The sequence below is a fragment of the Ammospiza caudacuta genome, chromosome 3 (genome assembly GCF_027887145.1).
Source record: "Ammospiza caudacuta isolate bAmmCau1 chromosome 3, bAmmCau1.pri, whole genome shotgun sequence".
Classification (NCBI taxonomy): Eukaryota; Metazoa; Chordata; class Aves; order Passeriformes; family Passerellidae; genus Ammospiza; species Ammospiza caudacuta.
In genome coordinates, this window is record NC_080595.1 from 53005403 (window position 1) to 53032081 (window position 26679).

The 26679-nt window shown below is 41.3% G+C and overlaps 1 protein-coding gene across 2 annotated transcripts in view; it reads left to right on the forward strand.

The window, feature by feature from the left end:
- Positions 1-26679, forward strand: part of PDE7B (phosphodiesterase 7B) — a 170427-nt gene that overhangs the window by 74147 nt on the left and 69601 nt on the right. Inside the window, exon 1 of one of the 2 annotated variants that reach the window (XM_058801585.1) lies at positions 14043-14321. The exons of the other annotated variant lie outside the window; for it this stretch is intronic. Coding sequence (XP_058657568.1) covers positions 14084-14321 — 238 coding nt within the window. The 5' untranslated portion in view covers positions 14043-14083. Of the gene's footprint in view, positions 1-14042; positions 14322-26679 lie in introns of those variants that run through there. 2 annotated transcript variants of the gene reach the window in all.

Here is a 26679-nt window from a genome sequence, read left to right on the forward strand (position 1 = left end):
TCCAGCCAAGAAACATGATACCACATATTTAAAAAGGCAATTTGGCTCTTTAAGGAATCATGATACCTCAGCTATTATATCTTTTCCATCATAACTTAAAACTTCAGGCTATGATTTTATGATACCAGCATGCAATATGTTAAAGAAATACCCTTTTAGTGAAATGGTACTTATTAATTAGCTCTTGAAAAATCAATTAATTTTACCTGCTTCTAACTGGATTGTCTGGAATCTGGACATCCAAATCAGCAGTCTCTTTGGAAACCAGCTTCTAAGTTTTATAATCTATAGATTCATAATGAAAAGGGATTTCATACATTTAAATGCTTTTTAGTGTAGTGCAATTGGAGGAGTTTAATGTATATTCTCAGCAAAATTGAACAAAAATAGGTGTCTTCAGTAATATGGAAAATGGCACATGTGAAAGAAATGCACAAAAACTGATTACAGATATTTAGAATAACAACTTTCCAAAGTCTATGCTGTTCTCATAAACAAGACACTGTTACTTTCAGATGGGATGGAAAGATTTTCCTCCCACCCAAGGCCACACACATCCGGAACAGAGAAATCACACACAGGAATTTCTGCCTCCCTCTCTTACTGCTTCACAGCATTTCATCCAGGGTAGCTCATGTTGAAACACATTTAAGTGCCAGCTCCTCTCAGAGACGCACATCCCTTCACTTACTGTGTAGAGCAAATTGGCTCATCTCACAGCAATAGCACTTTTTTGGTATTTAGGTGAGAAGGCAAGCATTTGTTGCAGCTGATTTCAGTGCTGCAGCATGCAGTGCTGGTGATAGGCCAGATAGGGAAATTTCTGAGCGCATTTCACCTCCCAAGCTCTCAGGCTCCAGCCAGGCCCACAGCTCTGCCCAGCCTGGGCCAGGCTGCACGTGCAGGCCGTGCCTGCCAGCTGCAACCCTTCAGCTGATCCACCGGTCACAACAGGACTGGAATGAAAGGTAAATTAGGTAAGCAGCCTTCCCTGTGTGAAATGAAGGGAAATGACTCCTCACAAACCATAAAGGAGATAAAGTAACTGTGGCCTTTGTTACTTGTGACAATGACAGATGATTCTTAGTATTGGTGTTTAATCCCACTTTCCTGCCAAGAATTGGTCTTTATCCCACTTTTCTGACCAAAATATTGGTTTGGACACAACATTATTTTAAATTTTTGCTCACAATCTATTCAAGTTCCATAGATAGAAATTGCACCACTAATATCCAGTCCTCTTCAGTATTAGTCACACTTCAGTCATAGGTGAACAGCAGAGCTTACAGCTATTCCCATAGTTGGCAACTGTACCCTCACCTATAGCCCAGGAGTTATTGGCAAGACAACACAAATAATCAAACACAAATAATCAAATTATTTTGAGAAAAAACAAAACAAAACAAAACAAAAAACTCTTTTAAATATTCGTAGTAAAAGCAGCTAAAGATGCAAGACACTTCTTGCCAACAAGAATTGCCCAACCAGAACTGGGCTGGACAAAAAGACAACAATAACATCACTTGAACACTGTGCCTGCTGAGGGCTTTAGGGGTGGTTGCAAGCACTCTCTGCCTGCACACAGCTGGCCCAGGGAAAGGCTTCTCACGTGTCCCTGGCACCGAGAGGCTCAGGTCAGCTGGGGACACGGCGCTTGGCAAGGTCAGGCAGGGCTGCCAGTGCTACCTGGCATGACTCACAGACATTGCAAAGTGAGGAACTCCTGCTCGGCTCCCTGGGAAAAACACCACCATATCTGAACCTGGCTAACAGGGTTACATTTCAACTCGCATTTGTTATTTGTACTGTCTTGCCAATTGCACTTGTGCCCTGAGGGTGACTAGATAGCTATAAATCTTGATAGTCCAGGTTCACAGAACCACAGAATCATTTACATTAGAGAAGACATTTTAGATCATCAAGTCCAACTATTAAACTATATGTATACAACTATGTTTGAGACAGATTCTTCAAAATAAATGTGTTTAGAAAGAGGTGTAAGGCCTCTGTTATTGTAGTAGACTAGAGGTTTATTATTCCTAACCTTACTTTCTTCCTTTGAAAAAAGTTAGCACTATTCCCATATTACCCAAAGACAATAATTACATGTATACAGTGTGGCAGATGTTACAAAGAGCTTAGTTCTGGTTTCCTTATCAAGCACTATTATCCCGTGCAGCATGGTGCTTTTTTGACTTACATCCCTGGACTTTTTCACAGAGAAACCAGGAGGCAAAAGAAAAACAAGAAATAGGCTGAAGATCTCATCCCAGATCTCAGTTGCCTCCATGCCAGCCATAGAAGGAGGAGGAACTCCAGAGTCAAGGCAGCTTAGATATAGCCAAAGTGATTACAACTGATTTCTTAGTAGTTCTTGTCACAGGAATTGTGACAGACCAGAGAGCTGAGTTTGTATCTGCTCTGAAAAGCATCTTCAAGCAAAAGCAGTTTCAAGAATATGTGTAATTTGTGACAGATCTTTTCACAAATACTCTTCAGGTGACATCTATAGAGATGGAAGACTGTTAGGAAAGCACAGCTCATTTTCCTTTATTTTCCCATAAGGACAGTATGTGGGAGAGGGGAAGTATTGAAATGCCACCAATACAGTGGAACTCCTTAAATAAGAATATATATTATGAGAACTGGTGAAAACAAAACTGTTTTGGTTATTGTGTTAGTTTACAGATATTCACACAGCCATTGCTATTACTGTTTCCTCAAGCTTCAGAGACTGAATTTACAAAATCAACACTTCTCAAACAATACTCCTGATACATTTAGTAGATAACAGGCAAGCCTCAAAAGCTTTGGTGAGTGCATTTTTTTTTTAAATATCAAATACTGAATGTTTCTATTTATCTTAGTATCTTGGAATTTAGGCAGAAAACCTGAGATCAGAATTTTCTCATGAGATTCTCTTCCCTGGAAGTGCCTTCTGTGCCATTCTTATCCTACTTCTGATCTCAGCAAAAACTGGGATGCACAGATGACTCCAATATTTATTTATTTCTAAAGCAATGGAACATTTTGAACATCAAAACAAAAAGAAGGAAAGTTTGTTTGCTTGGATGTATGCCAAGTTCTACTACACAATGTTTAAACAGCAAAGGTTACAATTTAGGACAGTTGGTCTGTCTCAAATGCTACTCCACTGTCCATTACTATAATTTAAGTACAATTAGCTTACCCAAATATCAACACAAAACTTGGTTGGTTAAATTGTCTAGCTGTTTTCCATGGTTCCTCTTTGAGTCAAAGGGAAGACACAGACTCTCTGATGCAGTGATTCAGAGTAGAAGGCTAAGTAAACTAGTTGGCATTGTGAAAGCCTCCCTGTTTCTTAAACTGACCTTTAAATGATAATTACAACCTGTCTGTATGACATCTAGCAAAATAAGGCTCAAATAACATAGACATCTGTTACCACATTATCTAATTTGAATGATTTGTACTCCCACATACACACTAAAATATATTGGTACTTAGTATTAAAGAAAAAAAAAGCTATTAGAAAAGTTATATTTGACTCTATGCTGCAGTGAGACGACAAAAATAACCTAAAATTCATGTACATGTTAAATGAAACTACTATTTACCTTTAATGTTTAAATATATAAACTATGAGCTTAACATTTTTCATCTTATCTAGAAAACTATCACCTGTTTAATAAATGCTGAGGTTCTTCTGTTGTTTTTTTTTTTTAAATAAAATACAAGTAATTAAATACTAAATAGTTACCAGTCACTGAAGGTGTCTACAGTTACAGGTGCATATGACCAGAGAAATGGTGGATGCCCCACCTCTGGAACCATTCAAGGCTGGCCTGGAGAGGCCTCTGAGCAACCTGATCTAGTTGAAGATGTCTCCTCATTGCAGGAGCTTTGGACTAGATGATATTTAGAGCTCCCTTCCATTCCAAACTATTCTATGGTTCTCTTTTGCCATGAATTTTCTCCTGTATATCTCTTCATTGTTTAACCTTGCTTCAACAGGAACATTTCTGCCAATTCCTCTATCACAGTACATTGGTCCCAGCTACAGGAAAGGACATCACCCACACAGCCACAAAGGTGGGGATTTTACCCCTACTGGTTCAAAGATATTTGAGTGCTACAGAGATGCTATCAGGTTGTTTTGGGGTTTTTTTTCCCCAGTGGATTCATACTGCCTTAGAAAAGGCAGTATTTCCTTTTTTCTTTTTTTCCAGCAATTTTTTCTGTAGGGGAAAAGATGCTACTTGTTTCTCATTTTGTTAAGAAAACAACTAGCATTACATTCTGACCTTTTCTGGCAATCTTCCTTCACTATTGTTTTGTTAATTTATTTAGGCTTTAATATTCTAACATGTTTATTCAAATTTTATTGAAATACCAGGTTAAATGTTATTCAAATACCAGGTTATAGGATCTCTTATTATATTGCAAATTTTTGAGGTTATCCCAACAGAATATGCACTATATCAAAAGAAAAAAAATATTTTCTCAGAAGTCATTTCCTGCAAAAATTTAAATTCTGCTTGATGGACATTTGGTTTTAACTTCTAACGTCTAATAAAAAAAATCTGACATTTTTGTGAAACAAATTCTGCTTTCCAACTTGCTACTGCTAACATTACTACCATTGTCTTAGGAATTGTATTCTGAACCAGGATTTTTTAAATAATACATTAATGAACAAAAAGGCAGTGCTAGATCAGCACACACTTCTGTTTCTGATATGACTGGAAAGGGAAGTTTATGTTCAGGCCAAAATGAGACTTATTTAACTATTTCCTATTGGACTTGCTCAAGCACATGTTACGGCATAGTTGGAAATCTGATATTTAACCAATAAGAAACCAGTTGATGTAGACTGCAAATGTCAGTAAAGGAGATGCACTTCATTTTTCAATGCACTGGGACAGGACAGGAAGCTAGTGGCTTAACAGGGTAGTAGGCCAATTGATACTTTACTCTTTTTTCCACACAGTCAGAAAATTTGGTAAAAGTTACATCACTTCCTTGCGCACTAGCCCTGTTAAATTGTTTCCTGCACCAATGTTCCAACTGAAGTTGGAAATACTGAAGGATTCCTTTCCCTTTCTGAAAAGCCAGAGTTAGTGGTGGCTGAAATCAGTTTCATCTGGTACTACTTGAACATTGATATTATGCTTTAAAAAAGGCCAGCAATAACTACGTAATGGGTTTCATTGAAGCGCATAGAAAGTTCCTGATAAAAATAACATAAAACATTTTATTTATTTAGTGTATTTACAATATTCAATTAAAAACAAGTAAAAAGATAGACTAGGCAATTGCTTGGACTTTTTTTAAAACTCTGATTGTGGGACACAGTAACAAACACTCTGTAACATCTCCACTATTCAAAGCGCTCAAGAGCTGTATGGACAGTGGATATAGAACAGGGAAGCAAAATTGTCCCTGGAAATTCCGTGCTCCCTTGAGCATCAAAATTGTCTTTCCTTGGCTGATGGAAACCCACAGCAACCTCCCTCAGTCAGCTTCTCTGAGTGTGGTCAGAACTCCACAGATTCCAATAAAAGGGTGACTGTTTGACAAGCCCATGCTTATACAGAGAAAATGGCACCTGTCATTCTAAGGATCTGAGCTTGGTTCTGAATTAAGCACCTTCAGGTTGCAACTGGCAGACATGGATTGTGGGAGCAATGACTCTTAGTTTTAGCTTTCATCTCAACCCAAGGTGGCTGAAAATTTAGGTTTAGCTTTCATCTCAACCCAAGGTGGCTGAAAATGGTTTTGCTGTTTCTAGAGGAGCAGACAGCAAGCTAAAGAGTGTAACCCAAAAGTCTTAAAATTGTATAATTAAGTAGCCAGTGATGCCTTTTACTTGATTTGGCACACGATACTGCAAACCTAAGACAAATAGATTGAAAATATTGCAAACCTCAGGAAAAAAGCACAAGCAAATGTAGTTCCTAGTACCGCAGATGGTGGAAGGGAGACAGAACTTTTGACTGGCAGTCCCACCTGAAAACTTATGTAACTGCACTGTTACTCATGGAAAGAGATATTTATGGATATCAATACCATGACCGAAGCTCACATTTTGATATGTGGCTAAGGTCTGGGGAAAAATTTGTATATAGTACAGTATTTGCATGACCATCTTTTCAAAAAAACCTGAATACTTTCTTCTTTTACTAACCATTAGTGGTTTTTAAATCTTACAATTGCTGCATATCTAAATTATTATTGGTATCAAAAAGCTGTGCAGAGCCTGGAAAAATGATGTGTGATTGTCTGGACTGGAAAAAAAATGTAACAGATATCTTAGAAAACATTTATGGCTTTACACATTGTCAGGATATCTTGGAAAGCACAGTACATCTGGAACTACATTACTGAGAGCAGCCTGACCAAACACATGTGAGAGAAACAGGTTTTCCAGAAAGCCTTCCCTCCATCTGCAGATCTAGTGGAAAGAGCTTTTCCTCCTAGGCTATCTACTCAGAGTTTTTCCTTCCGCAGCTTCATCAGTATGAATATATTTCAAGAAGAATCTGTAGTGAAGAAAAGAATCAACATGTGTTTGCATGATTATCAGTGGGTTTTAAATGCATGGTAAAAAAATGCCAGGACAGGGGTGGCAGCATATTTCCAAAGCTGCTCATCCCAGTGGAGCTACATTTACACAAATGCATTTGTAAGAAATGCAAAGAGCTTGATTACAGTAAATATGGCCTGATTTTGCAGTCATGAGAAACTAGGTCAGAGGGAGCTTAGTTTATGACTAGGATATTTGTGCATCATTGTTAGGGTTTTCCCATGACTTCCCAGCTGCATCTCCTGTCCATCCCCACGGCAAACTGCACCCACTGCTGTCATGCAAGATGCAAAGAGGGAAAGAAAGCCATAGGGCATCTGTGAGAGGGCAAATAATGCCAGCTTTGGGATCTGCACGTCATTGGAATGCTGATGTGCAGGCAGCATAAAGAAACACAAAGTGTGGATACAACCTGAGCAGAAGTGTAGGTACTCAAGCATCATAGATATTTAATCTGAAATACTTAGTGGCCTACCTATTCAACATGACCAAAGTACCAAGCTTTTTAGTCAGATAATAATAAGTCTGTAACCAGAGTGGCATCAGAAAAAATGCAATTCAGTTTATTATTTAACTCTTGCATTGCAAAGAGGAATAAATTTGGAAGAGGTATGCACCTATGCAATCCTAATGCTCATTATAAGGTCTAAATGGGATTATTTAAATCACCATTAATTATTAAAGTCAGAAAGATAAAGACTGAAGAATAATGACGTGTAGATACTCTGCAATATTAATATGTGCAGCCATTGAATACCTAACAAGTTAACGAAGTTAAGAAACATGCATTAATTTTATTTAAAATAGTGCTTCTTTTCCTAGTCAAATATTAATCTGCATTTTAAAAGTGAAAAGGAAAAACAAAGTTATCAGATCTTGTGATATCTGATTTACAAAAGAGGGAGCAAGTACTATTATTCATCTGTATTTATCCTTATATTTCCATTTCATTTATCCTTACAGTATTAAGCTTTCTTTGACAAAAAAATTGAACTAGATATCACTTAATGCATATTTCTGAGCTACTCACTTTTATAATTTCAAAAGACAGAAAAAGACAAAATCATAGCCACAAGTCCTTTCTGAATACCATAAGGGGCAAGGACACCAGAGGCCATGCGGCCACCTACGCCATCTCATTAAGCTAAGAGAAGAAAGACAGAAGAAACATTTCAAATGTGGCACATCTCTCATCTGCCAAACTGCTGCAATAATTTTTAGATATATAGGTTCCAACAAAAAAAATATCTATGCACATTCTTAGCTTTAAAGATGGCAGTAATCCCTTTGAATTCATTGAGACCATACAGTTACTTACTATTAGTTATGTATTTAAGGGATAGGTGTCTCTCACATGCTCAGTTCCTTTTTCTACTCAGCTTTTTTTTCATGTATTCCCTAGAGGGAATCCTGTGGGATGCAGAGGTTATTCTTTTCATAGGGTTGTTTCATAAAGATGATTACTAGCATGTCTACTGTCTCAAATAACAGGTTATTATTTTCCACCTACCTGATTTCTACCAACATTTTCAAGCTGATGCAGTGTTCTTAACCTCGTACTCCATTAGCCTAGTCCATCATTAAGCATCTGGTACAATGATCATTCTGTAAACTCAGGCAATGGGTTTTTTTAAAGTCCCTTAACTTTGCCTTGGATCAGGTAAATTTTGTTTGTGTGTAAGAACTATGGGAAGAAATAAACTAATAGAGTCCATCAGATACATTTTGCAACACAATCAAATATCCTGCTGGCAATTCCCTTTCAGTTTATCATTATTACTTTCTTATTATGGTTTATTAAGATGAGATGAACCTATTCTCTGCTATTTTCTCTTTCCTTTAAAGCCACATAGAATTTTGCTGTTTACTATGGGAAATTTGAATCATCACATTCAGTATGCTGAACTTTTAATTCTCCTGAGCAAGCAAAGGAAATATTACACCACCTCGCTGTTTCCAATTAGTTATGGACTTCTGTTTATTCCTTTGCTGCAAGCATTTTTGCTTAGTTAGTAGTACAAATCATTAATCTTAAAATTTTATTCTCTCACTTACACTAAAAATGAAAAAGGCATTTTCTCCTTGCCCTACAGAACTCAAGCAATCCTTATTCCTCCATTTCCAGAACGTTTTTCCAAGCAATCTGATTAACTGATGAAAACAACCAACAGTTTATGAACACACAGAACATTACTGCCTGTCTTCTACATTTCCCAGTAGGTGAGGCTCTCAAGGCATGATGCTGCGCAAAGTTCAGGCAATATGAACTAATTAATTAATTAATTGTACCATTCTCTTAGCAATTCAGCTCACTGCTCTTGACAGCGAGTTGGTAGCAGGAAAAATAATCTATTGCATACCTTAAGTATGCATCAAAGAAAAGTTAGTGAATTGATGAGAATTCATAGTAAAAATACTACAATAATTTCAGGGTTGTGAAAAATGGTCTGAGATAAAATTTAGAGAATTTGATATGTCCACTTCAGAGCAAAGACACAGCAACTGTCCTCAAATAAATATAAAATTTTTCATATTTAATGAAGTAATTGCAATGATAGCCATAAATAAGAGTAATTGTTCTTACTAGTAAGAATGACATTAAAAATAATAGACATCTGGAATGAGACAAATGTGGGGCAAAAAATAAGAAAATTATACTATGATTTTTAAAGTGATGAAAGAAGCCTTCCAGGAGGTTATTAGAAAAAATTCTGCATAACTGCCCCTGCTTATGTTTCTTCTGTCATATTCTCCAACTTTTTTAGGCACTCTGTTCCCTTGTCCCTTTTAAAAGTTACTCACTTGCATTCTTGTTTTCTCTGTTGCTCTGATTATGCTGCCCTGAAAATGAGCACTATTTTTTTAACTTTCTGTGTAGGGACTGTGCCCCAGTGCTTGCAATCTTCTCTTCTACACTGAACTCACCCTGAAACCTCCTAAAACTTGATTCTGGTGATGGTGTCATCTCCTGGCTCTGACCCTAGGCAATGGCCTCACCTATGGTCCCTGCATGACTCCACAATCCCTGGGACAGAGACATAGGCATACTTTTCATAAGCAACTACTGATTTAAGATGATTGCACTAAGAAGTGCCATATAAAGACATGCTTTACACTTTCTAAAAATCAGTATTTTATAGTCTTTGAAACTGGTCTCTACATTTGGACTTCTTCATGTTTCTGAATCACTTAAAAATTGGGAGCATTTTCCAAAAATTTTTAAATAATGTACTGTAAAAACAGACTATATTAAATCTTTTTAGGTATCTGTTTGGAAATGCAAGCTCTGATACAATGCAGTGGTGTGGGTTAGCTGAAAGAATAGGCAAAGTTTCCAAAAGTAATGACTCCGCCACGCCAATAATTTGTGAGCCATTTTTTAAAACATCAGCTATCAGATGGAAGTGGGAGGAATAATAGAGTATAACTTGTGCTTTACAATGGCCTGTTAATGCAGAAAGGCAGAGGCGCCTGTGCTCTAAGGAAGCTGTCAGCAGAACTGCAGCCTGGAGGTCCCAGTATCGCTCACAGTGCTGGCAAGGAGACCCCTGCTCGGGAATGGAGCTGGAGGAGGGAAGCAAAAGGAAAAGGCTGTGGGGGGCTAGAAGAGGAGAATCGAGGATCTTTCTTCACCATTCTTTTTTTACAGCTTTTGTGTGTCTGGACTGATTTGTTGTGGGAGAGCTGCTGGAGACAGTATATTTGGCACAAGACAGGGTAGCTCAAAGCCAAAAGGATGGTGCTATTGCCAGTTTAAACTATGGCTTTTCTTTTTTACTTTTTTTTTTTCTTCCCCCCTCCCTCCTTTTTCTTTGAAGGAAGGAAAAGAAAAAAGGGGAAGAAAGGGATTTGCAATGAAAACCAGAGCAGTGTGTTAACAAGAACCCTGCAGGCTTCAGTAGACTGGAAAGATACACGAGGCACTTCCTCTACCATCTGGCATGCAATTCTGCTGCTGCTGCTGCTCTTAGTACATAACTTTGGAGTGAATAAGCAAACAAGCAAAACTTTTTTTAAGAGACACCAACTATGAAACACCAGCTATTAATCTGTCAGCTTACTCTCTTCACTTTTCTCCCACTACAGTATTCCTTTCCTCAAGTCTTTTCCAGTTCTCATGTCTACCTGTGGAAATATGCACTGCCTTGTCATGTTTTCAGATGACTCCATTTGCCTTTTTTTGGCATTGCTTCTCAGAATGAATGAGGGACAGAGCTAATGCATTTATATTTCTCTTGTAATCACTTAAGCTTCTTTAACTCGGAGTCAGAGAGAAATGCAGTTGATAGAAATAAAGCAATCCATCTCTGCTGAACTATTTCCTTCAAGTGTGAATGCAAAAGAGAACTTCTAGGTGAGCCAGGCTTGCTGAAGGACTGTTTAAAATGCAGTTACAAATGGCTGGGTACGTTGCTGTGTAGGAGTATGCATGATGTTGAGGTCACATCTTCAAGTTGGGTAAATCACCACAGCACAGCTGAAGTCAAAGAAACAGAGAACTTGCAAAATCTGAGCATTTTGTCAATTGGAAATCTCTGAGAGTGATGCTGCAGCTGATTTTTGGTGCTAGAACTCCTCATATTCACATATCGATCTCCCAGGCTTTCCTGTGAGCAGCTCATATGTGGCTGCATTCTTATAATGAAAAAGACCAAAAAAAAAAGTCAGTTACAGGAAAATCTTGGATGAATTCAAGATAAGTAATCATTGAATTGGAGAACAACTGTGAAGCATAAGTTTATTAAGAATAACATTAATTAATTTACAGACATACCCATAAAAGCCAAGCAACAATTTGAATATATTTTTTTTTCATTCACAACTGCTGATCCTTAAACTGGCCAGAAATCAGAAAGAAAAACAAATCCAAAAACTCCACGCTATCTAAAACAGTTGTTTTCATTTGATAGCAATTTTACAAGAGAAAAAGTATATACATTTTGTTTGGTTTATTACACAGCTTCTTGAAATACTGATACTACAACAATAGATGTATTTCAATTTCTTTTTTGACTGGCCTCCTCCTTTGCACCTGTAGAACTGTAAGTGAAAACAAATACAACAATTAATCCTGATCCTATGCATAAGACAGGTACCTACCCAAGTGATCCAACTACAAATGATACAGAACCTTTCACAGTTTTAAGGACGCAAGAAGGTAGGGTAGATTTTGAAATATCAGTAGATTTTTATTGTTGCTCTCAAGAGGGCTGGTGGCTAAGTTCTGTTGACCACTTAAATATTCAGATATTCATCTAAAAATTAGTCTGGACATCTGTGAATACATTGCCTTTCACAATGTCTGGTATCCTTTATCATAGAATCATTATGGGTGGGAAGGATATCCATGACCATTGAGTCCAACCTTTGGCAGTACATCACCCTGTGGCTAAACCACAGCACTAAGTGCCGCCTTCAGTTATTTCTTGGTCACTTTTTGTGTTCAGTGAAGCTGGAAATGGCACAAGGATAGCTTTTCTTTCAGAGCACCCTGGCACTTCTGCTCTTTGCCTCAGTGGGGACCACAGAGGTAAACAAAGAGGGAAAACAATAGCTGAAAAAAGTTACTACAACTCCTTGTTGCACAAAACTAAAATTAAGTAGTTGGGGTGTAAGGTTTAAACTACTCAGTTGGCAAAGAGTCTTCAAAGTCTTCCGGACTTCAGTTGCAGAGTTTATCCCTCTTTGATAGGAACAGTGCTTCAAAGAGTAATTGCATGAGACTCACCAATATAAAACACCTAAAATATCACAATAAGCCATATGAAAATAAAACCAATAAAATTTGCCTTTCTAGAAAATTATAATCACAGATTATATTAATGTTGTCAGTGCTTGTGCTACTGTACTGCCCATCATCTATTTCTTTGTTCTTAACTCCTTTGTTCAAGAGTCAGGATATCCTGATACAAAAGACTGAAAAATAACAGCACAACAACAACATTACTACACTACTTTGGAATTGCTTCATAATTTTCAAGGCAAAGCTACCAAGTGTAGAGCGCCAATACTATGGCACAACAGTCTGCAATGAAAACTTTAGCAAACCATTACAGCTGTCAGTTTGAGGTTGGAACATCAATATATTCAAGACAGAGATCCTGTAACAGGGGAAACGGCATGATGTTAATATGAGGAGGAGAGGCGTGCACTGTTTTCTACATGTAAGGGTGTTAAGTTTCAGTCCATTCTCTTGGCTTCTCTTCCTGTGGGAAGGAAGATCCTGCTTGTTTGACGGTTTATTTTTCCATCTGGAGAGAAGGCAGAACATTGAATGTAACCCAGAGAAGACAAATGTATTAACTATGCATGCGAGGGAAAGCTATAATGCCCAGTAAAATCCAATTAAAAAAGTCTGCAATTTTACTGAAAACTAAGGGCTGGTGCAAGAGCTCAACCTCCACCCCTATGCTGTGCGCTCCGCAAACTAAGAGACAGACCAGTACCACGATCAGGCTAAAAGCTGTATCTTGTATAAAGGCAACATAAATGTTGTGAAAATCCAAGGCCCCTCCGGGTCTGGGATCCCCGGGAAGGGCCGGGTGCTGCTACAGGGTCTGGCCGAAGGCAGCCCTCAAGTCCGGGGAAGCCCTCGCTGACAGCTGCGCAGCCCCAGCACGCCACCTCTGCTGCTGGATGAGCCAGAGCACACCCCCGGGCGGCTTTGCCTTGTTTTTAAAGATTAGCGATGAATAATTGCCTCCTCGTCGTAGTCTGGGAGCGACCGCTGCCACCAGGCACTGTCCTAAAGTGAACCCGTTCAGGTGGAGCTTTAGAGCCGCATTGACTGCGGGCGCGGGGCAGACCCCAACACGCTCCCCTAGACCCGTCCTTTCAGCAACTCGTTCCTCTGCGACCCCTCAAGTGCCGGCCCCTCCGCTGCCGCTCTGGGTGCCCGCTGGGGCTGGCGTTCGGGAGCGGGGCGGGCGGGGGCAGCGCACTCGTTCTCCGCTCCCGGCCCTCGCAGCGTCCCGTGAATCACCGCCCATCCTCCCGCCGAAGGGCAGCCGAGGTGACGGCGGGGTTTGACTAAAAGGCCAAAACCCCCACCGGCTCCGCAGCCAGCGGGGCGAGGAGGAAGGCGGGGCGGTGGGGGCTCCCCCATGCCATCACGGCAGGGATAAAGTCAAAGTGTTTCCGCCGCGGCGCTTAGCGGGGTGCGAGCTGCGGCTGTGCCGGCGCGGCCCCGCTGCCCCGAGTGCCGCCCGCAGCAGCGGCCCGAGCCCCCGCCCCCGGGTCCCGGCGCCGCGCCGGCATGAGCGGCGGCCCCGCGCCTGCCCGGCAGCCGCTTCGCCCCGGCTGCAGGCGCCTGGCGGCGGGCTGAGGGCGCGCAGCGGCGGGAGCCGAGCGCGGCCGCCGGAGCCCGGCGCTCCTTCCTTCCGCGGGGCCGGGCGCGCCCCTGGCGAGGGGCGGCGGCGGTGGGCAGCCGGGCGCCCTCGCCCCGCTCTGGATGCCCATCGCGGCTGCTCGGGCCGGGGGGTGGCTGCCGCTCCCCGGCGGGGGGCCCGGGCCAGGATGCCGGTGCTGGAGCGCTTCTTCCCCGCGGCAGAGCCGGGCAGGCGGAGGAGGGCGGGGGACGAGGCGATGCCCTTTCCCATGGGCAGCCTGCCCGGTTATCAGCAGGGGACCCTGGCCTGGGACTTGCCCGAGATGATCAAGATGGTAAAGCTCGTTTGGAAATCCAAGGGGGAGCTCCGCGGGGCGAAGCACAGAGGCGTTTTGGAGAGCGAGGATGCCCTGGGCGGTTCGGCAGGTAGGTTTCCCCCGCGCTGCTGCTCGGGGAAGCCGCGGGGCAAACGCGGCTGGGGGCCGGGGGCGGCGGGGAGCCTCGGCCGGAGCCGGACCGTCCCGTCGTGGGGCAGAGCCGCGGGGCCGCGGAGCTGCCGCACCGAGCGCGGCCGGGCTGAGGAGCAGCCCGTGCTCGGGGCAGCTCCGTGCCGCCGCCGGGACTCGCGCACCGGAGTTTGTGCCGCGCTGGAGCCACGTCAGTTTGCCGATGGCGCTCCCCCGGTCCGGTCTGTTGCGTGGCTTTCGTACGCGGGGTGATAAAAGCTCGGCTGAAAACGAGAGCGAGTAGCTCCGCTGCTCCGAGGCTGAGCTCCGCCGCGGCGGCCGGGCTCCGTGCGGGCGCGGAGAGCTCTCCCGGCCCGCGGTCGGAGCTCCGCAGCCGCGGCCCCGCGGTCAAGGTGACGGAGAAGCGGCGCCCCGGGGCCGCCGGCAGCCCGGCCGCTGCCGCAGCTTCCCCGGCTGTGTTGGCCGTGCCCTCCCGAGCGCATGGCCTCTCCTCTCCCACCGCCGAGCCTCTCCCCGATCTTTGCGTGCGCCGGGCTCCCTTCACGGGACCTGCCCGCGCTTCCCTTGTGCAAAGCTAAAGGACTCCCTTGCGGCTTGGATCTTGGTAGCCACCATTATTAAAAACTTGAGAAACGCTGCCCTATCCCACTGCTTTCTCTTTAAACGTGGTATGTTACTGGGTAAAGAGCACGTGCCTTTTCCTTAACTGTGTAAATCTTGTCTGTCAGTTTTTTTCTGATCTCACTAACATATGGCATGTCATTACGTGCTTTACTGAAGTCCAGGTTAGACCTGCAGCATTTTCATTAGGTAGAGGAGTTGACAGGTTAGCAGGGTACTTCTGATCAGTTGATTCTGCATCTTAACCTGTGCTTCGCACTGCTTACGGTACAAAACCTCTTTCCTTCTGTTAAAGTCAGGGTCACAGCCCTATGGTTATCTCAGTACCAGTTGGTAATTTTTTATCCTCCTCTAATTGCACTGCTGTGATTTAACAGACTTTATGAAACTGTGTGGCTTGTTTCTTCAGAACTCTATATTATCTCATCTCTGTGGCTGGGTCACTAAATTCTTCTGATGCATTCAGTTCTTCGACCATTGTGCCTTCACCTTCCTTTGGTGTACCTGTTACTGAGACATATAATTGACAGTACTTTATTTAATTGGAATAATTTCATTTTTTAGGTAGAATTGCCTGTTTGTAGTTATTTCTAAGTGCTTGTTTTGTGTATGTAGGTATATATTCTCCGTAATTGTATATATAAACTTGAATAATAAATAGGTATCAGTCTATCACTTTTGAATGCCTGCTAAGGTTGACTGGATGGTCATTGTGTGTCTGTTATTTAAAATATGTGTAGTTTAATGAAAGAATGCTTGGTCCACTTCCATTTTGAAAAAGGGGAGATAGGTCTCGGGCTCTGAGGAAGATGTACAATCTGTCACCCCACTTTTGGGGGATCACTCCAGTTTAAAAGAATAATAAGTAAGAGTGAGTGGATAATGAAAGAGGAGGTCATATTGCTCTTTAAGAGCTGGAGCAAATCAGCTGGGAATGGACAGTAGCCAGCCAGGGAGATCGAGGCTTGTGTGGGGAATGCTGAGTGTTCAGAGATGGACCCTAATTAAGCAACTCAAGAAATGCTGCATTGCTTACACTGTATGTATGAGTAATGGTGGTTTTTCAGTGTGCTTGTGTTGTATCTGGTGAAATTACTTTCATTAGGTAACAAATGAGATTCACCTTCAGATTCCTGGAGGCAACTAAAAATGAGCGTGAATGTAGAGAGACAGATTAGTCCACTAGCAGGATGTGAGTAACTTGCATTTACTCAAATGGCCATTACTCGTATCCTGTGGAGGGGACAGTCCTCTTCATGGTGCCAGAGCTATTTCATAAGCTCAGCTGACTTGCAGCAGTACAAATCCGGGCAGAAGATGACTCTTAACTCTCAACACTTTAAATGCGAATCATCAGACGGTTTGAGGGAGCCAGACCTGGGTTGCTGGTTTTTCCTCCTCAGCAACAGTCATCCTAGTAGTTTTCCCTCTTGTGGTTTCATTTTAGTCACTTGAAGTACATTGGAGTATGTGGGAAAACCAGTAAATGCTGAAATCTAGTATACTTAAATAAGTGCAGAGTCAAAGAATGCAGAAATGGGGAGAAGAGATAATCATTTGGAAGGCTCAGTAGTTTGAGGTACTCAGCTTCATGTTTGTGTGATGTTTTTTACATGTTTGATTCCTAGAAAAAAACAGAACAAAACTTCATAACTCGTATCTTATAAAAAAGGCAGTACTTAGTCAGGAATCAGATTTTTTTCAGGTGGAGTTAAAGCAAATAACTTCTGCTTGAGGTACTGCTAGCTAGGCAAATAAAGGTTGATTGTTCAGTAGTAGAATTCACAGCACTTTCCACATCAAGGGCTTTTTCATTTGAATTTGTAAGTATTCATGTGATAACTCATGTTCTGTTATCACATCCTCATGAAACTACTTTGCTTACAGTAGAAGAGGAAATAGATATGAATTCTGGAAGGAAACAGTCAGGATTTCTGGCTTGCTTGATCATGTTAATACAGATTTAGCTAAGCAAATTTCTTTACCTTGTCCAAGTGATTGGACTGGGCTTTGGGCTGGATGGCTAGAAAAGTCACAACCCTCTTAACCACAGATAGTGTGAAGGAGGGAGAGCTATATCTGCACATGATGTCAGTTTTGTGGATGGCAACATCTTGGGGACCCATTTAGCTGTAATTTATACCACATTCCCCATTCCTGAGGTAGGAGTAGAAAGCAAAACGATCTATGTGTCTTGGGCTCTCATATGTAAGAGCTATATCTGGGTCTTTCACCTTGTCCAGTACTGAGAATAAGCTACTTAATCTCCCTGCAAAAAAAAGGGTTTGCAATACATCAATGCAGCATGTAGTTGGGATGAATGAAGAACTCGGATTTCAGTGACTTCCTGCCTAGGGTTTCTAATGATGATTTATTTTCACTTCCAAAGCAGTAAAACTCACATCTTGAGTCTTCTCTTGTTGCACTGCTTTTTAATGTTAGTATCAATTAAGACTACAGACCTTTCTCCTGCTCCTGGCCTGCTGTTCCTTAGTAACTCTTCCCCCCGCCATTTCAATTCCTGACCAAATCAGCACAAAACTGAGATTTCTTGAAGACTCTCTCCGACTGTGACAGGAGCCATTTCTGTGGGAAATGGCTATAATTCAATGTCATTCCATACTGTGTTTCAAATAGATTATTTGCAAGCCAATGCCTTTTACTTGAATGAAATAACAGCATGTGTTGATATTATAACAACTGAATTATTCAAATAATTCTTATCTGCAACTGTGTTGGTCTCTAGGAGGGAACTGTGTTCTGTTTATGACCCCAACTTTCTTATTATCCTCTCCTAGAGTTCAGCAGTAGCTTTGCATATCAAACCAACCTGATCAGGGAACAGATACAGGTTTGCCTCCAAGTCTTCCTTAGGAGCATTAGCAACCTCTTAAGCTTACAGTGATCATCCCAGGTAACTCCAGAGAGACTTTCTTTACCAAGTCTTGCACATGTGCAAACATGCATGACTTTGAGAGAAGGTGCTACTAAGAATTATTAAGGTCTGTTGAGACACCGTGGGTTTTTTGAAATAACTCTGAATGTTTTTTTCCATTCACCTCTTTCTGTTGGTGGATGTTTTCTCAGAAATGTAGGTTCTGATTCATGTGTGTATCATGCTTGTTGTTAACTGGTGAGTCCCTTTGCCATGAGTAGGAAAAACAAGCAAGTACCACTCCTATTACAGTTGGGAAAATCTCCACCAGTTACTGGTGTGTCTCTTTACTTCTCCTCTTTAATCCACTTTAGTCTCCTTTACAGTTCAGTAGTCTATTAAGCTTCCTGCTTGTTCTTTCAAACCTTAGAGCTGAGCAATCTTGTGATATACCTGTTGAAGAGCTCAGAGTCAAATCATGTGTGTTTCCTCAGTGGTTGCTTGAAGGTCTTCCTTAAAGTTATTCACAAGACTCCCAAAGACTTAGTTCATCCGTAGTATCCCAGGAATCATGCCTTCTACTTAATTTTTCTTTTGTATTTAACAATTTTTATCATGCTGTCTAACAGCTTTGCTGTTCATGTTCAAATAAACTTCCCCTTCCTGTCATTGCTTATAGAATCACAATCTGATTTGGGTTGGAAGAGTCCTTTAAAGACTAGTTTCCATCTAGTTTCAACCGCCCGGCCATGGGCAAGGACACCTTCCTCTAGACCAGGTTGCTCAAAGTTCCATCCCCCCCAAGCCTTGAAGACTTCCAGGAATTGGCATCCACAACTCCTCTGAACAACCTGTTTGGGTGCATGTTTGGTTGTGACACCTTGAAACTCATGCTTGCATTTGTAGTTTCACTGCAGTAACTAATGATCATAAAATCTTAAAATTTAAATCTGTGAATTACTGAGAACCAAATGGGGGTTTGGCTAACAGCTTAAAAACTCATAGTTTTGAGCATTTGGTGCTGAGCATGTAGGTGCCACAAATGTAGATCCTAGTAATAAATAAAATGTGGGAGGTATCAAATGGCATTGTCTTAGCATCTGACCAGTCTTCTGTGTTATTGTTTAGATTGAAATCAGCTTTGTTTATGTCCTGCTGACAGATGCACAGCAGGTAGGAGGGCAGATTACTATATATTTCTGAGGTTAGGTTTTCTTTTCTTCTTTTCTTCCCCCAAGTTTTATGTTGAGACTTGTTCAATCCATTGCACTTAGAAGGACAAAGAATGTGAATTTGATATGATCAAAACTACCTGTGGCAAGTTTGATTGCTCTCTGACTGTTGTGTTGAAAGTCCTGGGCCTGGGAACAAGAAATACGCTATTCTGTATTTCGTGAAGAGCTGGTTAAATCAGTGGAACTGTGTGTGATGGTCTCGTTAAGAATGGTGAAATTAAACAGTGTACAGTACCACTTCTGTAGTGTGTGTATGTAGACCAAGAGAAAGAATTCAGACCACATCTATGGGTAATGCTGTTCAAACACAACTCTTCAGTTCACTGGCTGAACAAAACTTATTAATACATAAGATTTGGGGCTATTGAAAAAAAATACTATACTAATTAGAGAAATTACTTCAAAGATTAAAAAAATAATTTGGAGATACTAAATCATGGTCACCATTCAAATTCTGGTCCTTGTTTGATATCTACCTCTTTACTTTGAAGTACTTTTAAAATGTAATGTAGAATGAGAAGCTGAACTGATAGTAGAAGTCTTTCATTTTGAACTAGTCAAATTGAACTTATGTGAGTGTCAATTGAAGTTGTGTTTATTTTGGGAGTGAAAATTTTCTACTTAGCTACTGTGCTTAACCACTCTCTTCTGCTTCATTCTTATGTAAATTTTCTGGTGTGGATTTGTTGGGATTTTGGGATATTCAGAGTTAAGTTGGAAGTGACTTCTAAGATGATGAAGTTCAACCACTGCCATGTCCACCAAAATAGGAGCTAGATCAGGGGTGAACCATAGAGAAGGAATAATGTGAAAATCTCACTAAATTTTAAATGGTCTTTCAGTTCAGCTGGGCTGGCACATTTTTTGTTTGCATTATTGTGAATGTTGGAAATCAAAATTTATTTGCAGAAATATTTGGAGAAGCTCTCTGAGCAGCTGTTCAGCTATGTGCAGCCACAAAAGAGAGAAAAAGATTACAATATTATAGAGCTAAGACTTCAGGATAAAGTTAGGAGGTAAAGCAGAATTGCTCAGGTTGGATGTTGGCCAGCATGAAGAAGGGAATGGGCTGGTGTGCTGGAAAATTGACTGAGGTTTATTGGTCTGTCAGCTCAGAGAAAAATGAGCAGTCTGCTGAAAACTGTAAATACAAATAGAGCAAATTCCAGTGAGCTGTGTATTGGTGGCCAGATCTGTTGCTTTCAGTGAAGCTGTTCTAAATATTAGGAGCCAAAGATGTGGCTTTATATATAAAAATATTGTTTCTAAAGGAAGAGCTAAAAAAGCTACTACACTGTATTCAAACAGAGCTTGGGGGGTGTTGAATGCTTGTTTGCTTCATTATAGTTAAAGCTGATAGTTTTCTTTGGTAAATTGTCTCTAAAGTTCTCTGTACTCTGTGAAGAATTAAACTGATAAGCACAATAGAAAGCAGTGGTGGTATTAGCCATGCCTGCCTAGTGGTGGTGTTTTTCTGTATTGCTTAAAGGTTGTGAGAGAAGTGTTTAAAATGCATTGTGGGAGGCTCAATACTTCCAGCTTCCTGTGGGAGGCATTCCAACTTCCAAAGGAGGAAGCGCATTGTATGCAGCGTGTTTGCTGTTTCAGCGCTTCTTCATAACAAACTTTGTTTGTGATCTGTCATACTTGAAAGAGGTGGCTTGGAGACGTGCATCCCAGACAGCTTTCTGTAGTCCTGATTTAGGAAGTGTGAGTTTGGCTTTCCATCCAGGCAACAAAACGGGTGTCCAGGTCACCATTTTCTCCACTGTGACCTATTTACAGCCCCTCCTCAGAGCTCTGTTTTCAGAATATGCGAAACCATGTTACTTAAGATAATAGCTCACATGCTTCCCAACCACTGCCACGTTTCAGGGGGCATCGTTACAAATGGGCAAACTTGTCTGAATTGGAGTTGTCCTGCAGGAACTCCCTGGTGTCACTTTCTTTGAAAAAAGTCAATTGACCTCAGGCTGATTCTTCTCAGCAAGTATGCATCTGGGTCTCACCATAATTCTATAAAACTTCCTAGTTCTCTTGTCTTCCTTTTGTCTGGACTAAAAAGTGAAATACTCTAGAGATATCCAGCTTAAAATATACTTTGACATTTGTTAATAACTTCTTGTAAGTCATCCTTTTTTCAAAAAGAGCGTTCAGCCTATGGGATAAATTACATTAGGTTAAGTACTTAACTGACCCATGGTGTAGACTTGCAAGACAAAAATGTCTTTGCTTTTCATTTTTTTCCTCAGCTTGCAACATGTAATTTCTTCTGTCACTGTTACGGCTAACAAACAAACAAACTCTACGTGAGAGAAGCAGTAAATCCTTCATGCTCACCTCCTGGATAAAGCATTCTTTTGGCTCCTCTGTGGACTCCCAGCTGTGGTTTTCCCTGAAAAAGTGGAATGTAGTATGGTCTAAGGTGTGTACAAAGAGAGAAGTCCAACACAACGAGGATTTAGTAGGCTCAAGAGTATTGCTGTCAGTAATACTGTCACCCTTATTACAGTAGCAATAGAGATGCAAATCCCTTCCATTACTCTTTGAACAGAATATTCTGAAGTTCAGGTATCCTTCAAATTTCCCTCAGAAAATAAAACCTTGCCATTGACTTTTGCTAGTTTATTTATAATCTCTGGGAATGCAATACTTTGGGATTGCTCTCCAGTCCCAGGAACCGAGAACCTGTTTGAAATTACAGAGAAGCCAAGGACAATCTTTCCATGGACGTGGATGGGCTTTGTTCTAAACCAGGATGTTCAGTGTTACTTTTAGGTAAAACCCTGTGGAAGGTGTACTCTTGAGTGTCTCTTTATACACACAAGACCATTTGGAGAAATTGCTGTAAACTTCCCCAGCTCTGATCCTTTCTGAAGGGGAAGTATGCAAAACTCTGCTTCCTGTGGGAGCATATGAAATTCTTTCATCTGTAGCCAACTCTGGGTTGTGTGGAGGTAATGCCCTTCAAATATTGCTATCTCAGTCTTCTCCTGATATCCCTGACCTAAGGTAAGGACAAAGTATTAACTCAAAGGCCTACTTAAAAGATGCTCTGTGCAGGTGCAGTTGGAAATGAAGCGTTATCCTGGAGGGCTTTTGGAGCACACTGTGCTGTGGCAGGCATTGCTTCTTTCCTGCTGCTTAAGCACTGCCTTGAGATTGAATGCTTTGTTTTCAGCTGCTGGCATTACAGATCAGACAGAAAATTACTTCTAAACTAAGTACTACACAATAGTGTTTGAACACTGCTTTTGAAACTTAAATCATAAAGTAGGTTCATCAAGTAGAAGGAATTAGTTTTAAGCTTGCTGAAGCAATGTACCACAAGAGTCAAAAACTGGTGTCTACACAGATGTGCTAGGCAAATATTCAATTAAAAATCATACAGAATAATTGGAAAATGCAGGTGCAGAACATTTCTTAAGCCATCAAAATTTTGACAGGTGCTGAAAACACCTTCAATATTCAGTCCATTATCCTGTTTTTAATATCTGTTGGCTAAGTTCTTCCTTGTCCAATAAGAAGTGCTTCTGTGAGCGAGCTTTCCGTTAGTTGAGATTATCAGCAGCGAGTCCTCGGGGATTTATCTCTGCACGTTATCTGGGTTGTCAGGAGACTGTGTTCACTGCAACACCCAGGTGCTTATCCAGATAGCTGTGTTCCAAACTTCACTTATCCAATCATCTTCCAAACACTTCATGTGTGCAAAACTTAAACTGGAAATCTTGTAATTGCAGGCTTTCATGGAAGATTTCTTATTTCCCACTTCCAGCCTGGGTGGATATACTGCAGGAACATCTGCCTTCACAGTAATTGGGCAATTGCATTTCTAATTCCAAGTGGAACTGAGAGAATAAAGGAGTGAGAGAGACTGGGCTTCTGTGAAATGCCAGAAAAAATGACATGATCGAGCTTGGGGTCTGCATGCAGGTTTGTCTCATTAAAAGAAGTGGGGAGAAGAAAAGAATTCTGCACTCCCTGCTTGCAGATTGTTTTAGTGATACAGATTATGTTCGGGCACACTAACAGCGAGAAGCAGAAAACCACATGCAAGAGATTCTGAACTTTATAGGTGCTGCACAGCTATTGCACTTGCTTTCTGTTCTTCCTGGAAGCACTAGTGAACATGCATTTCATGCTCTCATTTGGGAACTAAAGCTAGCTGAATAAATTAGTACTGGGAATATCTCAGAACTGAACTCAGTTCTGTGTGTGTACATCTGTGTGTTGCTTTCCATGACCACTGGAAAGGAGACTAAGGAAAGAAGAATTTACTGCACAGCTGAGAGCTACCACCCAAAAATGGCAGAGGTGCAAGGCTTTTAGGTGAGACACTGTCAGCATACACTTCAAAGCAAGGTCAGTTTGAACATCCTGCTTAGAGTCAGCAAACTGAGAGCTCTCAAGGAAGCTGAGCAGCAAGGAGCAGAGCGCACTTGGAGGAGTCAAGCAATGGGCAGGAGTTGGAGGGAGAAATGGTAATTACCTCAGTGCTGTTTAGTTCACTGACATGTCCCACGTTTAATCCCAAACTCCCTCCCTGTCAGTCATGAATAAAGCAGCAGTCACTGCTTTGTATAAGTGCTGGCACAGCTTTTTCCCCATCTTCTTTCTGTCAAGTTGTCCTGTCCTCTCATTGGAAACCATAATTGCTGATGTGGATAGGGGCATGGTGACACAGATGAGATGGGCTTGGTGCGGTCCTGCACTGACTCTTAGACACTTTTTTTTTTAAGGTCCGTGTTGTGAAGTATGGTTTATCTGTTTCTCTAGCTTCATGCATCTCAGCCAAAGTGATGAAAATACCAAGGACTAGCAACTCTAGTTACAGCAGCATGGGGGCCCATGCTGAAGACGTGCTGCAGGCAAGAGCATAAAGGAGCTGCTACAGGACTACAGTAGTTCAGCTTAATGAGTAATCAGAAGGTTTCAGTCTGATATCTTCTCTTTTTTCCTGAGTACTAGCTAACTTACCCATTGTAAAAGTGAAAGGGATAGTAGGACTTGTGAGGCAAGTGCAGATAACATACTGCAGGCAAGGTGAAGTGCAATAAGTAATACGTAACTTAAGATGCAGTTTTAGTAACTTAAGGTGTAATAAGTAGCTTAACACAGAAGTGTGCTTGAAGACCCTATTTTGCTGGGGGAGAACTAGTAAGACTCAGAAGTATGGGATTTTCCTGGCAGAACTGGCCTGGAATGTGTTCACTGAGTGGTCTGTGTGGCTTACTTGTTATAAATGTATGATCCTTGACAAGATTTCAGTGATCAGATAGATAGAATGCTCAGATCTTCACTAATAACTAGGTCTGAAGTTCTGCTTCAAGACAGAAGCCTAACTTAAGTGTCAAGGAAGCTACCTGATATGTGCTAAATAAATGCTTAAGCTACGTACAGAATACTATTCTGGTTTTTTGGAGTTTAAAGATGCAATGTGTAAAATGGAATCATCTACCAAAATCACATAGCTGTTAAATCATAATTACATTAAAGAGATGGAATTCAGAATAAAGTTATAACCCTTAACCAGGCAGACTCAGCAAACCTATTTAATTTCCCTGTGGAATAGTAATAGAATAGATCTTCCCATCCCCCGTTTCCAGCCATGCACATCATTAAGTACCTACTAAGTAGCTGGCAAAACAGAGTAAAAGTTAAACTAACTTTGCTAATAGTGAGCTGGAATTCTCATAATGAAAATGCAAGGTACCTTATTTAAATATTGGCCTCTTGACAAAATCTGCACCACAAGCCTCACAAGACTGTCACTAATCTTTCTGTAGGTGCCCTGTAGCCAAAAATGTGCTGATTTCTGGCTTTGCACAGACTGGAGACCTGGGAGATTATATGTTTTGAATAGGATCAAATGACTAGAAGGGGAAAGCACTCTATACTTAGCTGCCTTGTCATACAGACAGAAAAACGTTTTGCATGTGACCTTGTTAACAAGCATGAGTTAAGAGCAACACTATGAATTAGAGGCAGAACTACTGAAGCTTAGATCATCATTGAGGATCTGTGTTTTTCTGGTCATCTGCTTAATGTTTTTTTCCCCTGTTCTCCTATTTAGACTTCAGTTTTTATGCTGACTCTAGGTCACGTGGAGAGACGAGGGAGAAAAATCGCCAAGCCAGTTCTCCTCCATTTTAGAAAAGCAAAGGAACAGTTCAATACAGGATTTTTTTTTTCACCATCACTGTCAAGTCCTTGATTTCTCCTAATAGTCATTTGTTCTGCCTTCATCCTGCAAAGTCTGTCCTAGTGTGCTCCTCAGCTGCCATGCCTTTGAGCATCTTACCAAATTATTATGACCAGACTGACTACCTCGCTGAAATTAATTCTCTTCTGTTGCAATCGCATCTCTGTCTTCAACTTAACTGGTTCCCACACCTGCAGTAGTAATTGCCTCTTCTCTATTTTAGAAACCCTCCTGTAACCTCCACCTCTGTGCACAGTAGATTTTCACTCATGGTTCTTTCAACAGAAAATTGGCATCCCCTGTCCCTCGCACTCCCTCTTCCTCCTTGTTACATGGGCAGAATTTCATTTACTGCTCATTTTCTGTAACAAAGGATAACACATGGTAGATGAGGCTGTGTCCTCTTGGAGTCTGCAGACAGTTGATGTCCCCTACAAATACATCTTGCTATGGCACTGTAAGAATGGCTTGTGAATTGCCTCATAAATATCTGTTCCCTGGCTCAAGTCAATAGAACTCCTCTTTTTCCCCAGACAACACCCTACACCTTATTTTAATTAGGGTAGCTGAAGCAACTGGGATGACTGTCATGGTGCAAAGGCAGCCATGCTACTAGCCAGCAACTGTTTAAATTATGTGTCTCAGCCAGGACGTGTCCTGCAGGAGCTTCTCTTTTACCTTTGTCCAGAAGGAGAGAGTAGATACTGAAACTTAGTTTTCTATGGAAACCTCATTGTGCACTGTGTCACGAGCATTGCAATAACCAAAACCCTATGGCTTGTAGGAGTCAGCAGCTTTCCCAAGTGAGCTGGTAAGATGCTGCCAGTAGAAACTTGTTTGGCTTTAGAATTGTTGCTCAAAATTCTGCTCCTGTTCCCAAACCCATCTCTTTATCAAGAGAAAAGCCTTAGCCTCTTCTGAGTGAGCACAAACAGGGCATACAGCAGCAAAACTTTGTATCTGTCCCAAATTTTTCTTATAGTTAAGAGTCTGATAAAGTAACCCAGAACCATCAGAGCCTCACACAGGGGCAGAAGTGGAAGGAGAAGTGATTAAATGAAATAAAGCAGCATGATAGTAAAGACAGAAAAGCATGTAAAAATATGAATGCAAGACAGATGGCTTGGGTGGGGAGCACAATTAATCCATGGGATATCAGAGCAGTTGGATGACTGTTTTAAAATCCCTTTAAAGAGGGAAACCAGTAATTGAACTGTATTGGACAAGGACAGAACAAAAATAAACTGCACTAAAATGACGAAAGACCAACTTCTTAGACATCCCTTATGTAGCGCTACATTGCATTACAAATCATAAAATGGTTTGCGTTGGAAGGGACCTCAGAGATCATGTAGTTACAACCACGCCACCAGGGCAGGGACAC